Genomic DNA, 15,225 nt, shown 5'->3' on the forward strand with positions numbered 1-15,225 from the left:
CTCTTCCAAGCTGCCCGTATCTAACTCCTCCCAGTCCATGTGTCTGCAGATATATCACCTAGTTCTGGCTCCTCCCAGTCCGTTATGCCCATATATGTATTCATCTAAAGACAGCCCCCAAGTGTCCAAAATAATACGGCAAGATATATCTCGACAAAATAATATAATATGTTAAAGCAGCCAGCACCAACACAAATGGCTCCTACAATGGCAAAAGGGATAACAATATTTCTGGGGAATAAATCCTGCAAGAGCAGTAATGAACATTTATATATTTCTGAAAACTGCACATGTATACCAGAAAAAAGGGTAAATTTATAAACTGCCTTGGATATGAAGGCAGTTAAATAAAAACAGGTTTTTTTTGTATCTGGGCTGGGTTTGCTTGGTTGTGCTCAGTAAAGTATCTGGATCTGGATCACTGCTTGTGGTAAAGGTGCTACCACAATGGAGTTGGGTGAAAATCCCAGGGTTTAGTCACATTGAAGGACCAAGTCAGGATAGCATGTAATTTGGTAGGGAACCTGCATGTGAAATGGAAGCTGCAGCAGTTCAAGGAAGAGTCTCTTCACCTTCTGAAGGGCAATTGGGGATGTCTGATATATACTGAGCTAGCCTGAAGTAGGGTCCCATCCCAAAATGTCCATGTTCTCTAGAGATGCTATGCGACCTGAATTACTCCAGGACTTTGTGTCTTTTATTGTAAACCAGCATCTGCAGTGTCTTGTGTCTACAAGCCCTGATACCATGTTCCCTTTCCTTGTATTTATTGGCAGTGGTTGTAGCTTTGGAAACAATGACAGAGGAGCAGACAATTATGATAAGATGGATTACAGTAAAGTGATTAAGATTCTGGTGTCAAGACAACAACCTTTCTCTCAATGGCAGCAAGATGAAGGAGAAAGTGATTGTCTTCAGGAAGCAAAGCGGTACTCATAGGCCGGAGTGTATTGACGGCACCGAAGTAGACATGGTTGAAAGCTTTTTCCTAGAACTAAATATCGCCAGCAACTTGTCCTGGACCACCCTTCTGTAGAAAGCTTAGGAAGTTCGGCATGTCCCCAACAACTCTCACCAACGTCTACTGATGCGCCGTCTTATGATCCCCATCTTATGGGGATGCATCACAACATGGTTTGGGAATAGCTCCATGCAAGACTGCAGGAAATTGTAGAGAATTGTGGATGCAGCCCAGACCATCACACAAACCAGTCTCCCTTCCATTGACTCCAATTACACTTCGCTGCCTTGGCAAAGCCACCAGCATATGGAGGATGGGTCTTGTCCCGGTCACTCCCCCTTCCCCCCTCTTACATCAAGCAAGAGGTACAGAAGTGTGAAAACGCACATCTCTAGATTCAGGGACAATTTTTTCTCATCTGTTACCAGGCAATTGAACCATCCTATCAACAACTAGAGAGCAACTATCTACCTCACTGGAGACCCACGGACTATCTTTAATCGGACTTTACTGGACGTTATCTTCCACTAAATGCTATGCCCTTATCATGTATCTGTATACTGTGGATGGCTCGATTGTAATCATGTATAGTCTTTCCGCTGACTGGTTAGCACGCAACAAAAGCTTTTCACTGTACGCAGGCACACCTGATAATAAACTAAACTATACTAGTTATACAGATTCGATTTGGATACTGTTTTAAGACTTCAGGATCTTGAAATCATCTACTTTCTCAAAATTCATTTTGAATCAAAAGGATTGGTGTTGAACTTTAGAATTAAATGGGTCTTAAGAAATCCTGGTACATAACTAATGAAAAAACACAACGAAGGTGCATTGCATGCTGAGCTTTGTCACCAGGTCTAGAATAAAGTACAGGTTGAACACCGATTTTCCAGCATCCTTGGTTCTAGAGCCTTACTGAACTGTCCGTTTTTTCTGCACCAAGAGGTCATGTGATAACAAAATGACAATACACCCCTGGCATGCTAATGACACGCTATTGAAAGATTGAATAAATGTATTGCAATGAAGGAGTTGAAGTTAAGAATTTTTAAATAGTTGACAAGCAGCTTGACAGAGTAAACCAGTACAGTGGTCGCCAAGCCAATTTCTGCTTGAAAAGTTGAGGTTGGAAATAAAAATAAAATTGAGAAGATAGTCAGCAGATCAGACAGTTACCATTTCAGGTCAATGATCTTTCATCAGAATTAGGGAAAGTTGGAAATCAAACATGTTATTAGTTGCATGATGGTTGGAGAGAATAAATGAATGTCTCTGTCCACGTGCTCCTTTTTGATTGCATCTATCCAACACTTTCTGTTTTTTCAGATTTCCTGAGTTTATCTGTGTGAAAGATATTGGTGATTTTAAACATAAATCTTTGTACTCTGACTACAAGAATGTCAGAGAGGCATGATTGAGTAAGAGATTGTGGGAGAATGGATCACAGATAAAGCGGGTTACATTTGCAATGCATGATGTATTTACAGGGTGGTTCTGTTTCAGCAGTAATTATTTTCTATCTAATAGAGTCATAAAGTCATACAACACAGAAACATCCTTTTGGCCAAGCTTGCCCATGCTGACCAAGATTTCCCATCTAAACTAGTCCCACTTGCATATGTTTGACCCATATCTCTCTCAACCTTCCCCATCCATATACCAGTTCAAATGGCTTTTTAAATACATATAAATGCAAATCCTGGTTTAGGTAAAAAACTGTTTTTAATGTCACAATAGTTTTAATGGGACAAATGTTTCTTGATAGCAATTCAGGATTGACCAAACAGTTTTCTAATTGTCAACATGTAAAAAAAGTCAGCAAATTTTATGTCATTCAATGTTGGCAGTTAAGGGTTTTGAATGTGATGAGTAAAAGCCATTTTGTTAATTGTACAGGATAATTTTAGTAAGTATGTCCAACTTCCCTCTCTTACAGGAGCTGTCAAGTTGTGGTTGGAACAAAAAGGAAAAGTACAGTTCCTCACCAAATGTTGTAGCCTTTACTAGAAGGTTTAATCATGTGAGTAATGCAAGGATTTATATAAGCTTTGTTTGTGATCGCAGACATTGGTGTACTGGCAACTCTTTAAAATGTTTTAAACTAAATCTTCATATATTTAGAATTTTAAATAGTGTTCTACTTTGTTTAGCTATTAGTGCATTAAATTAGAAATTTGGTCTCAAAATCAAAACAGAAGAGGTACATTGACGGAAAAAGATGTTGATGAATGTAGCTACTTTTTTAATTGGCATGTGTATCAGCACCGTTTTGTCTATAAAAGTATTGGTGAGAACAACAATTTTTTTTTTTTACTGTTTGGTTGCTTTAAATTATCGCCATGACTGTTTCTGAAAATTTGAAAAGTGAAATAATTGTTGATAGCCTAAACATTCATGGGTAATTTCCCAGTTAATGGGGATGTCTTGGGGATTGTCTGCATTACAGTCAAGGTAGTCCTGGACATCTTGAAACATTCAAACATAGATCAATCTCTGGGGTCTGAACAAGTATATCCAAGAACAATGGAGCTGACATCGGTAGTGGGGAAGATGCTTGAGTCAATTATTAAAGATGTAATAGCAGCACATTTGGAAAGCAGTGACAGGTTTAATCATGTGAGTAATGCAAGGATTTATATAAGCTTTGTTTGTGATCGCAGACATTGGTGTACTGGCAACTCTTTAAAATGTTTTAAACTAAATCTTCATATATTTAGAATTTTAAATAGTGTTCTACTTTGTTTAGCTATTAGTGCATTAAATTAGAAATTTGGTCTCAAAATCAAAACAGAAGAGGTACATTGACGGAAAAAGATGTTGATGAATGTAGCTACTTTTTTAATTGGCATGTGTATCAGCACCGTTTTGTCTATAAAAGTATTGGTGAGAACAACAATTTTTTTTTTTTACTGTTTGGTTGCTTTAAATTATCACCATGACTGTTTCTGAAAATTTGAAAAGTGAAATAATTGTTGATAGCCTAAACATTCATGGGTAATTTCCCAGTTAATGGGGATGTCTTGGGGATTGTCTGCATTACAGTCAAGGTAGTCCTGGACATCTTGAAACATTCAAACATAGATCAATCTCTGGGGTCTGAACAAGTATATCCAAGAACAATGGAGCTGACATCGGTAGTGGGGAAGATGCTTGAGTCAATTATTAAAGATGTAATAGCAGCACATTTGGAAAGCAGTGACATGATCGGTCAAAGTCGGTCATGATCGGTCATTTATGAAGGGGAAATCATGCTTGACTAATTTTCTCGATTTTTGGGGGGAATGTAATAAGTAGAATGAATAATGGAGAGCCAGTGGGTGTGGTGTATCTGGACTTTCAAAACGCGTTTGACAAGGTCCCACACAAGAGATTAGTGTGCAAAATTAAGAACGCATGGTATTGGGGGTAGGTTATTGACATGGATAGAGAACTGGTTGGCAGACAGGAAGCAAACAGTTGAAATTAACGGGTCCGTTTCAGAATGGCAGGCAGTGACTAGTAGGGTGCGGCAAGGCTCAGTGCTGAGACCCCAGTTAATTACAATATATATTAACTATTTAGATGAAGGAATTAAATGAACATCTCCAAGTTTGCGGATGATACAAACCTGGGTGGCAGTGTGCGCTGCGAGGAGGATGCTATGAGGGTGCAGGTGACTTGGATAGGTTGGGTGACTGGGCAGATGCATGGCAAATGCAGTATAATGTGGATAAATATGAGGTTATCCCCTCCCCTCCCCCAACTCCAACCCCCCTTATCCTCCCTCCCTCCCTTCCTCCCCCCTCCCTCCCTAGGAGATAGATTTAAACTTTAAAATGTGAATAACTTTAAAAATATAACACGATTTCAATGAAACTTCTTCCATTAGCACCAAAGGAACGACGGTGAGTAAGGTGGGCCTAAAATTGTTGCGCTATCGTGTACCGTTTTGGCTGTGGTTCAGGAACAAACAAACAAACGAGAGTTTTAGTATATAGATGTTAGTAAATTTGTAGATGACACCAAATTTGGTAGTATAGCGGACAATGAGGAAGCTTACAAATTACAATTGTATTGTATCTCAGCAGGTCTGGCAGCATCTCTGGAGAACGTGGATAGGGGATGCTTTGGGTCGAGACCTTTCTTGAGACTTGAGGAAGGATGTTTGTTTATAACAAGATCTAGGTTAGTTTAGAAGGTGGGTCAAGGAATAGTTAATGAAATGTGACTCAAAGGATGGCAAGCTGGGTGGACGAGGTGATGAGGGCATTTGACACGTGTGCCTTCACAGTGAATGCTAATGAGTACAAAAGTTGGAACATCAAGATTGAACTTTACAAATTTTTAGTGAGACCACACTTGGAGTAAGTACCATGTGCAGAACAGGTCACTCAGTTATGTGGAAAGATGTCATTGGTTGGAAAGGGTGCAGGGTGCTAGAAAAGATGTTAGAACATTGCTTGGACTTGCAAGGTTGAGTTGTAGGGACTGGCTGAATGGGCTGTAAAAAGCTGAGGGGCAGGGGTACAGTGCTGCCGGAGCTCACCAGAGCACCACTCCGGCACCTTTGTAAAAAAAAAAAAACCAAAATAAACAGCGGGAAATTTTAACTAGCGGGGAATTTAACAGCGGCCGCTCCGGCACCAGTGACCTAAAAAATTTGCACTGCAACACTGCTGAGGTGGGGGGGGGGGGACGTTATTGTGGCGTGCTGGGTCATGAGGTGCATGGATAAAGTGAATGCTTCGTTGTTTTCTCGTGGTAGTAGATCTGGTTCTTGAGAGCATAGACTTGGGGTGAAAAGGAAGAATTTAGAAGGGATCTTGGGCAACCTTTTGGCTCAGAATGTGGTCTGTGTCTGGAATGAGCTGCCAGATATAGCAGCTAGGTATATAGCAAGGTATATTGTTACTAATTTTATTTGGGACTACAAGACTCATAGAATAAATAAAAGACATCTATGTAAGTCTAAAACTAATGGAGGAATTGCCTTACCTAACTTCTTATTTTATTATTGGGCGGTTAATATTAAAAATATAACCTGCTGGTTGGATGATTCTGATCAACAACCGGATTGGTTAAAGATGGAGAAAGAGGATTGTTTACCATTTGATATTGGTGCGATCCTCTTAGCTCCAATAAATTTAAATAAAAAAACATATGGAGGTAATCCCATTATACACAGTGTTATCCGTACCTGGAAACAATTAAATCTTACTTTAAAATTGAGTCAATTATCTGTTTTCCTTCCTATTGCGAATAACCCTTCTTTTAAACCGTCTGTCTTAGATAGAGGATTTGCTCAATGGAAAAGTTATGGAATTAAAAGGGTGGGAGATCTTTATCATAAGGGAACTTTTCTTTCTTTTCAGGATTTACAGCAGAAGTACGGATTACATGTTAATAATTATTTTAGATATTTACAACTTAGAGACTATGTAAAATTACACATGCAAGAATATAAGTTTAGAGGTCCAGAAACACTTGATGTATGCCTGAATCGACATTATAATTCAAATAAATTAATATCCTTTATTTATAATACTCTCCTAGACACTGACATTCCGTCATCAGAATCTTATAGACGAGCATGGGAGGACGAATTGAATCAACTCATAATGCAAGATATATGGGATGAAAGTTTACAACATATACACCAATGTTCATTAAATATTAGACATTCCTTAATACAATTTAAAATAATACATAGATTACATTATTCGAAGACGAAATTAAATAGGATTTTTCCTAGTATCTCTCCTATTTGTGATAAATGTCAATTTCAAGAAGCTAATTTAACTCATATTTTCGTAACTTGTATAAAAATGCAAAACTTCTGGTTGGAGATTTTTAAAATAGTTTCTAAAGTTATCAACAAGCAATTGGATATGGATCCAAAATTAATTATATTAGGATTATCAGAACATACTACAAACTTTACAACAAGTCAGGTACATTTTCTTGATTACAGTCTAATAACTGCGAAAAAATTAATACTTACATTTTGGAAAAAAACAATAACCCCCACAATTAAAATGTGGACTACGGAAATGACAGAGACCCTGCATCTGGAAAAAATAAGATTTGCCTTAATTGACAAACCTGAGTTATTTTTTAAAATATGGTCTCCATTTATTGAATTTTTAGAAAAGTAAATGGGTTTGGCACAGGACTAAAATAAAAATTTTAAATTAAAAGTTGAAACTTGAGTTAAGGGTTGGATGTACAACTGTGGTTATTGTCTCCCGGATCTACTCCCTTTAATTTTTATAGTTATATCTTTTTTTTAATCCTCTTATTCTCTCTTCCCAATAGTTTATAGTTTTTTCCTTTCTTCTTTATTTTTTATTTTCTCTCTTTAAAATTTTTTAAATTGAAGCTATGTAAGAACTCTGTAACAAATGTGTCTTTTATTTCTATTTGTACATATGCTTTTCAATTTTTTAAAAAAAAAGGGGAAAAAAAAGAACTGGATACAATACAACTTTCAAAAGACACGGAAAGATAAATGAACAGGAAGGGTTTAGAAGTATATGGGCCTGATGCAGGCAAATGAGACTAGCTCAGAATGCCAACTTGTTCTGCATGGACAAGGACTTTGGCGGGAAGTCATGTTTCTGTGATGTATAAGCTCTATGACAGTATATGGTGTGGCTTGTAAGCTAGCTGAGTGGAATATGAGGTGTTCTTCCAGTTTGCATGTGGCCTCACTTTGGCAGTAGAGGAGACTGAGGACATGGAGATCAACGTGGGATGGGGATGGCTCGCAACCTGGTCTCCAACAGGCCTTGGTGAAAAGAGCACAGGTATCTAGTGAAATGGCTACCGAGCTTATGCTTGGTCTCTCTAATATAGAGGGTGATACATTGAGTGCCCTGAATGCAATAGACAAGGTTGGAAGATCCACAAATGAAAGTCTGGCTCTTCCGCTTGTGTAGCATACAGCAGAACGGCATGAATGTTGAATTCTTCAATATTAAGTAAATCAACCCCCTTCTCATCCCCCTCCCCACTCACCTTTCTCCCATTATCTCTGTCAATTTGTTCCTTTCTACTCCTTCACCCCTCCCTACTCTCGTCCCCCATTTCCATCCCTCCAGCTTTTACATTTAACTCCTCCTCTTCCTTTCTTGTTTGACACCCTTTTGTCTCCATTTTACATCAAGCCTTTGTTACTATCTCCACCTATCTGCCAATCACCCCATCTCACCTGTATCCACACATCACTTGACAGTTTTTGACACATACGTGCCTCTACTAACTTTCTCCCCTTTACTCCAGCATTCTAAAAAGGGTTCTGACCTGAAACATCGTCTCTCCATTTCCCTCCATAGATATTGCCTAACCCGCTGAGTTGCTCCAGCAATTGTTTTTGGTCAAGATTCATGCATCTGCAGTGGCATGTTTTCAGATTTCTTTGAAGTGAAATATGATGAAATAGATCTTGCACGAATCAAATGTATATTAGGCAAAGATGGACACAAAATGCTGGAATAACTCTGCGGGACAAGCAACATCTCTGGAGAGAAGGAATGGGTGACGTTTTGGGTCGAGACCCTTCTTCAGACTGACGTCAGAGGGGAGGGAGATAGATAGATAAGGAAGTGTGAATGTGTGAAAACAGGGCAAAGGGAATGGAGATCAAGCAAAATATAGAATCGATCATTGTTAGCTGGGAGAAGGTAACAACAAAGCAAACAGATTAAATGTAGTCAGAGACAGTAAGAATGGTCGGAGAACTAGGAAGGGGGAGGGATGGAGAGAGAGGGAAAGTGAGGGTTACTTGAAGTTAGAGAAATTAATGTTCACACCGCTGGGTGTAAGCTGCCCAAGCAAAATATGAGGTGCCGTTCCTCCAATTTTTGCTGGGCCTCACTCGGACAGTGGGGGAGGACCAGGACAGAAAGGTCAGTGTGGGAATGGGAGGGGGAGTTAAAGTGTCCAGCAACCGGGAGATCAGGTAGATTCAGGCGGACTGAGCAGAAGTGTTCAGCGAAACGATCGCCGAGCCCACGCTTGGTCTTGCCGATATACAGGAATCCACTCCTGGAACAGTGGATACAGTAGATGAGGTTGGTTGGGGATGGGAAGGGAAGAGTTGACCAGGGAGTTGCAGAGGGAACGATCTCTATGGAAAGCGGAAAGGGGTGGAGATGGGAAGATGTGGCTAGTGGTGGGATCCCATTGAACGTGGCGAAAATGTTGGAGGATTATGTGCTGTAAGCGATGGCTGATGGGGTGGAAGGTGAGGACTAGGGGAACTCTGTCCATGTTTCGACTGGGGGAAGGGGGAACGGGAGCAAGAGCGGAACTGCGGGATATCGAGTAGACCTTCGTGAGGACGTCTATGATGGAAGAGGGGAGCTCCTGTTCCCTAAAGAGTGAGGACATCATGATGTCCTGGCATGGAACACCTCAGCTTGGGTGCAGATGCGTGGTAGACTGAGGAATTGGGTGTAGGGGATAGAGTCTTTACAGGAAGCAGGGTGGGAAGAAGTGTAGTCTAGATAGCTGTGGGACACAGTGGGTTTATAATAGATGTCAATTGATAGTCTGCCTCCTGTGATGGAAACGGTGAGATCAAGAAACGGTCAGGAGATGTCGGAGATGGTCCAAGTGAATTTGAGTGTAGGATGGAAATTAATAGTAAAGTTAATGAAGTCAGTGAGTTCTGTATGAGTGCAGGAGGTAGCACCGATGCAGTTGTCAAAGTAGCAGAGGTAAAGTTCGGGGATTGGGCCAGTGTACGCCTGGAACAGTGATTGTTCGACGTATCCTACAAAGAGGCAAGCATAGCTGGGGCCCAAGCGAGCGCCCAGAGCCACGCCTTGGATTTGGAGGAAGTGGGAGGTGTCAAAGAAGCTGTTAAGGGTAAGGACCAGCTCTGCTCGGCGGAGGTGAGTGTTAGGAGAGGGAAATTAGCTGGTTCTGCGGTCTAGGAAGAATCAGATGGCTTTAAGACCATCCTGGTGGGGAAGGAGGTGTAGAGTGACTGAACATCCATAGTAAAGATGAGGGAGTGGGGGCCGGGAAAACGGAATCCTTTGGTGATTCGAAGGGCGTGTGAGGTGTCTTGGACATAGGTTGGGAGGGATTGGACCGGGGGGGATAGGATGGAGTCGAGGTATGTGGAAATTAATTCATTGGGACAGAAACAAGCAGAAACAATGGGTCTGCCAGGGCAGTTCTGTTTGTGGATTTTGGGGAGAAGATAAAACCGGGCCGTATGGGGCTGGGGAAGGATAAGGTTGAAGGCTTTGGAGGGCAGACAGCCGGAAGTGATGAAATCTGAAATGGTCTAAGATTATATGGCCTGGTGCTCATCTGTGGGATCATGGTCCAAGGATAAGTAGGAGGAGGTGTACGAGGAAGCATCCTAATCCTCTAGGTTTCCACTAATCTTTGCCATATTATATTCCTTCTCTTTTACTTGTGTGCTATCTTTGACTTCCTTTGTCAGCCACAGTGGCCTCATTCTCCCTTTCGTATGTTTCCTCCTTTTAGAAGATTCTGCATCTTCCAAATTGCTCCCAGAAACTCCTGCCATTGCTGCTCCATGATCATTCCAATCAATTTTAGCCAGCTCCTTTCTCATGCTTCTGCAGTTATCTTTACTCAACAGTAAATCATATACATCCAATTTCAGTTTCTACCTCTCAAACTGCAAGTTGAATTCTATCATATTATAATCATTGCCTCCTTTCACCTTAAGCTCCCTAATCAAGTCTGGTTTATTGCACAACACCAAATCTGGAATTGTCTTTTCTCAGGTGGGCTTGACCACAAGCTGCTCTAAGAGACATCTTGTATGCATTGTACAAATTCCTTCTCTTGGGATCCAATCCAAGTCTTCTTGCATATTGAAATTCCCATGACCACTGTAACATTGTCTTTCTTGTATGCCTTTTCCATTTCCTGATGTAATTTGTGCCCTAAATCGTGCCTACTATTTGAAGGCCTGGATATAACTCCCATCAGGGTTTTGTTACCCTTTGCCCTCTAGCCTTTTATATTTCCACCCTGTGTAAAGGATTCTGACCATCTACTCTAACTATGCTTCTTGTAATTTTATATATTTCTATCAGGTTTTCCCACAACCTCTGACACTCCAGAGAAACCAATCAAAGTTTCTTCAACTTCTCCTTATAGTTTATACCTTTGAACATAGGCAGCATTCTGGGGAAACCACTTCAAGGCCTGCACATCCTTCTTATAATAAGGCAACCATAATTGCACACACTACTCCAGTTTAAGCTAATTCCTATAAAGCTGCACCAATGCTCCAACTGATGAAAGCAAGATACTATTCTTTTATTTAGTTTAGTTTAGACATACAGCGCGGAAACAGGCCCTTCAGTTCTGTTACTCAGTTCCCAAAACTCCTCCAGGAATACACTTGATCCCAGCTACCTATACTTGTCCATGACTTAGTCAAGGTCCTCAATTAGTAGATCCTAAGCATCTTAATCTTCTGGATCAGTCTACCATGAGAGACTTTATCAAATGCCATACTAAAATCCATAACCATGATTGTAGTCCCCAGATATTTCAAACAAAAAATTAAAAAGATAACAGCACAAAATCATCTAAAAATATCAAGAGCGTTATTCTTCAACCGATTTAAAGAATTGCTTCTTTGTATTCACTTCCTCCAATTTTAAATGACATTAATCATTGGGAAAGTTGAGAGAAATGTATTTGAAAATTTTAAATGAAATATGTACAACATTTCTTTAGACTTCAGTGGTGTACCATACAAAATTCAGGGTACTCTGTTTCACGATGCTGGGGGCATGGAGGAGATTTATCAGGATAGTTGAGAGATTTCAATTGAGAAGTTGGAGAAGTTAGGACTACTCTGATACAGAGAAAATGAGAGGCAACTTGTCAAGGGTTTACAAGATGACAACAAATAAAACGTGTCTCACCAAGTGCTAATCAGCAAGCTTTAAATCATTGACCAAAAGAAAAGTGTGAAACTGAGGTGATGTTGGAACCAATCTTCAAGAATGAATTCAAAGGGGAATTACACAGCAGTTGATGATCAGGGACCTGTAGAATAATGGTTGTCATGAAATGCTTTGAGAGACTAATGAAGAAGCACATCTGTGCCCTCCTTCCTTGCAACATGGACTCACTACAGTTCGCATACCGTCCGAACAGGTCCACGGATGATGCGTCCTTAGCCCCCTACTGTACTCCCTGTACACACATGACAGTGTGGCCAGGTTCAGCTCAAACTCCATCATCAAGTTTGCTGATGACACTGTGGTGGTGGGCTGGATCTCCGACAATGATGAGAGGACCTACCGGGAGGAGTTGGCTGATCTGGCACTCTGGTGTCAGGACAATAGCCTCCTCTTGAATGTCAAAAAAACTAAGGAGCTGATTGTGGACTTTAGAAGGGCTCAACATCCAAGGACGTACACGCCACTGGAGATAAATGGGTCTATTGTGGATAAGGTGAGCAGTTTTAAATACTTGGGAGTCCACATCAAAGAGGATCTGACATGGGCAACGCACATTGCTGCACTGGTGGGTAAGGCAAAGCAGCGCCTTTACCACCTTAGACAGCTGAGGAAAATTCAGAGTGTCTCTGAGGATCCTTCATTGCTTCTACTCTGGGGCTCTAGAGAGCATCCTGTTTGGCAACATTACAGTCTGGTTTGAGAACAGCTCTGCCCAGGACAGGAAGGCCCTGCAGAGAGTAGTGCGTTCGGCAGAACGCACCATGGGAACTACACTCGTCCCCCTGCAGGACCTATACATCAGGAGGTGTAGATCGAGAGCAAGCAAGATTATGAGGGAACCCTGCCACCCCAGCAACGGACTGTTCCAGATGCTACGGTCAGGCAAGCGCCTCCGCTGTCACGCTGTGAAAACGGAGAGGATGAGACAGAGTTTCTTCCCACAGGCCATCGGGACTGTTAACTTTTATAACTCCAGGGGCTAAATTTTGTCTTCTCTGTATTAACTTTTATTTATATGCTGTAACTGTAATTCTTTTTTGTGCACAATCCGCAGGCATTGCCACTTTTATTTCACTGCACATCGTGTATGTGCATGTGACAAATAAACTTGACTTGATGGACACAACTTAGAGCTGTGACACAACACATGATTTTGGTGTTGCACCTGATTTACTTTGCAAATCCTCACTCATTGATGCTCTTGCCATTTGTAATTTTAGTTGTGAATTAAAGTCAAATTAATTTTGAACCTTATTGATCGAGACACTACTTGTTAAATTAGCTTGCAATAATAAAGTATTCTGCCTTTTATCTCTTTTGTTTCCTTTGTTTCCTCAATCCAATTAACAAGTTCCCTTTGCACTTCTTGATTTTCAAAACACCTTTTTTATTTTAGTAATGAAAGGCCTTTAACTTTCAGCCGTTTAAACATTGAGTGCATGGAATGGTAAAGCACAGAATCATGTCGTTCTCCCTCAATAGTCAGTTACTAAAATAAGTTAATTTTGTGACTTAACAAATTAGGTAAAACCATAAAATATCTGAAAATGGAATTGGATATCTTTATACGATCGTTTATATCCCTCAATATTCCATCTTGGCCTGTCTTTGGGCTCACAATCCTGGGCTCTCAGCCATCTTTTTGATTCTTCACAAAAAGCACTTGAAGACTGTGAGGAAGGCTGTCAAAATATACAGCCATATATAGATCAGCTACAGAAATGGGCGGAGAAATATGAGACATTGCACTTTGGGAAGTCAAATGTAAATATATAATTAATTGCATGATCCTTAACAGCACTGATGTATGGAAGGATCTTGGGGTCCAACTCCATAACTCACCGAAAGTTGTAGCACAATTAGATAGAATGGTAAAGATGGCATATGGTTAGCTTGCCTTCACAGATCGGGGCATTGAGTCAAGATGCAGCTTTATAGGACTTTAGTTAGTCTGCATTTGAGGATTCCATGTGGTTCTGGTTGCACCATTACAGGAAGGATGTGGAGGCTTTGGAAAGCGTGCAGAGGAGGTTTACCAGAATGATGCCTGGATTTGGGGGTATTTGCCACAGGAAGAGGTTGCACAGATTGTTTTCTCTGGAAAACCAGAGGCTTTGGGGAGTCCTGATAGAAGTGTATAAAATTAGGAGAGACTTAGATAAGGTGGACAGTCAGAACCTTTTTCCTAGGTTGGAAAAATAAATACTTAAGGGCATAGCTTTAAGGTGAGAGGGATAGAGTTTAAAGAAGATGTGCGTGAGAAATGTTTTACATAGAGGGCGATTAGTGGCGGGGATGCATTGCTGAGGGTGGTGGTTGAGATACAATAAAGGCATTTAAAAGACCTTTGGATAGGCATGTGGATATGCAGGGAATGGAGGGATATGGATTATGTGCGGGCAGATGAGAGTTGCTTTTGGGATCATGTTTGGCACAGACATTGTGGGCCAAAGGGCCTGTTCATGTACAGAGCTGTTTTATGTCCTATGTTGCCCATATCTGGATTCACTACCAGATCCTAACCTGATTCATTCAGAGTTAGGATCTGAATTTTAGCCATAAAGTCTATGGCTAAAAAATACCTAACTCGTGAATGTAGAGATATTGGAATGCCATATGAGACATTGTTTTATTCACAGTTTGGTTTGGGAACAGCTCCATCCAGGACCATAAGAATTGCAGCGAATTGTGTACACAGCCCAGGCCATCACACAAACCAACCTCCCGTCTGAAGAAGGGTCTCGACCCGAAACGTCACCCATTCCTTCTCTCCCGAGATGCTGCCTGACCTGCTGAGTTACTCCAGCATTTTGTGAATAAATCGATTTGTACCAGCATCTGCAGTTATTTTCTTATATCTCCCTTCTATTGACTCCATTTATACCTCACGCTTGGCAAGGCCAGCAGCATAATCAAGGACGAGTTGCACCCTGACCACTCCCTCTTCTCCCCTCTCCCATCAGGCAAAATGTATAGAAGTGTGAAAATGCACACCACCAGATTCAGGGACAGTTTCTTCCCAGCTGTTATCAGGCAATACTGAATCATCCTACCACAACCAGAGCAGTGCTGAACTACTATCTACCTCTTTGAGTAGGAAAATAACTACAGATGCTGGCACAAATCGAAGGTATCACAAAATGCTGGAGTAACTCAGTAGGTCAGGCAGCATCTTGGAGAGAAGGAATGGTTGACATTTCGGGTCGAGACCCTTCTTCCGACTGATCAGTCTGAAAAAGGGTCTCGACCCGAAACGTCACCCTCTAATGTCCCTCAGAATATCCTTGACTGGACTTTGCTGGCTTCAAC

The 15,225-nt window shown here is 41.0% G+C and overlaps 1 protein-coding gene across 5 annotated transcripts in view; it reads left to right on the top strand.

Annotated features, from left to right (window-relative positions):
• Positions 1–15,225, top strand: part of ralgps2 (Ral GEF with PH domain and SH3 binding motif 2) — a 252,065-nt gene that overhangs the window by 89,886 nt on the left and 146,954 nt on the right. For all 5 annotated transcript variants that reach the window (XM_078407415.1, XM_078407417.1, XM_078407419.1 and 2 more), the window contains one exon: positions 2,904–2,987. In XM_078407415.1, the coding sequence (XP_078263541.1) occupies positions 2,904–2,987 (84 nt within the window). The remainder of the gene's footprint in view (positions 1–2,903; positions 2,988–15,225) is intronic.

Source organism: Rhinoraja longicauda, chromosome 11 (assembly GCF_053455715.1).
Source record: "Rhinoraja longicauda isolate Sanriku21f chromosome 11, sRhiLon1.1, whole genome shotgun sequence".
NCBI lineage: Eukaryota > Metazoa > Chordata > Chondrichthyes > Rajiformes > Arhynchobatidae > Rhinoraja > Rhinoraja longicauda.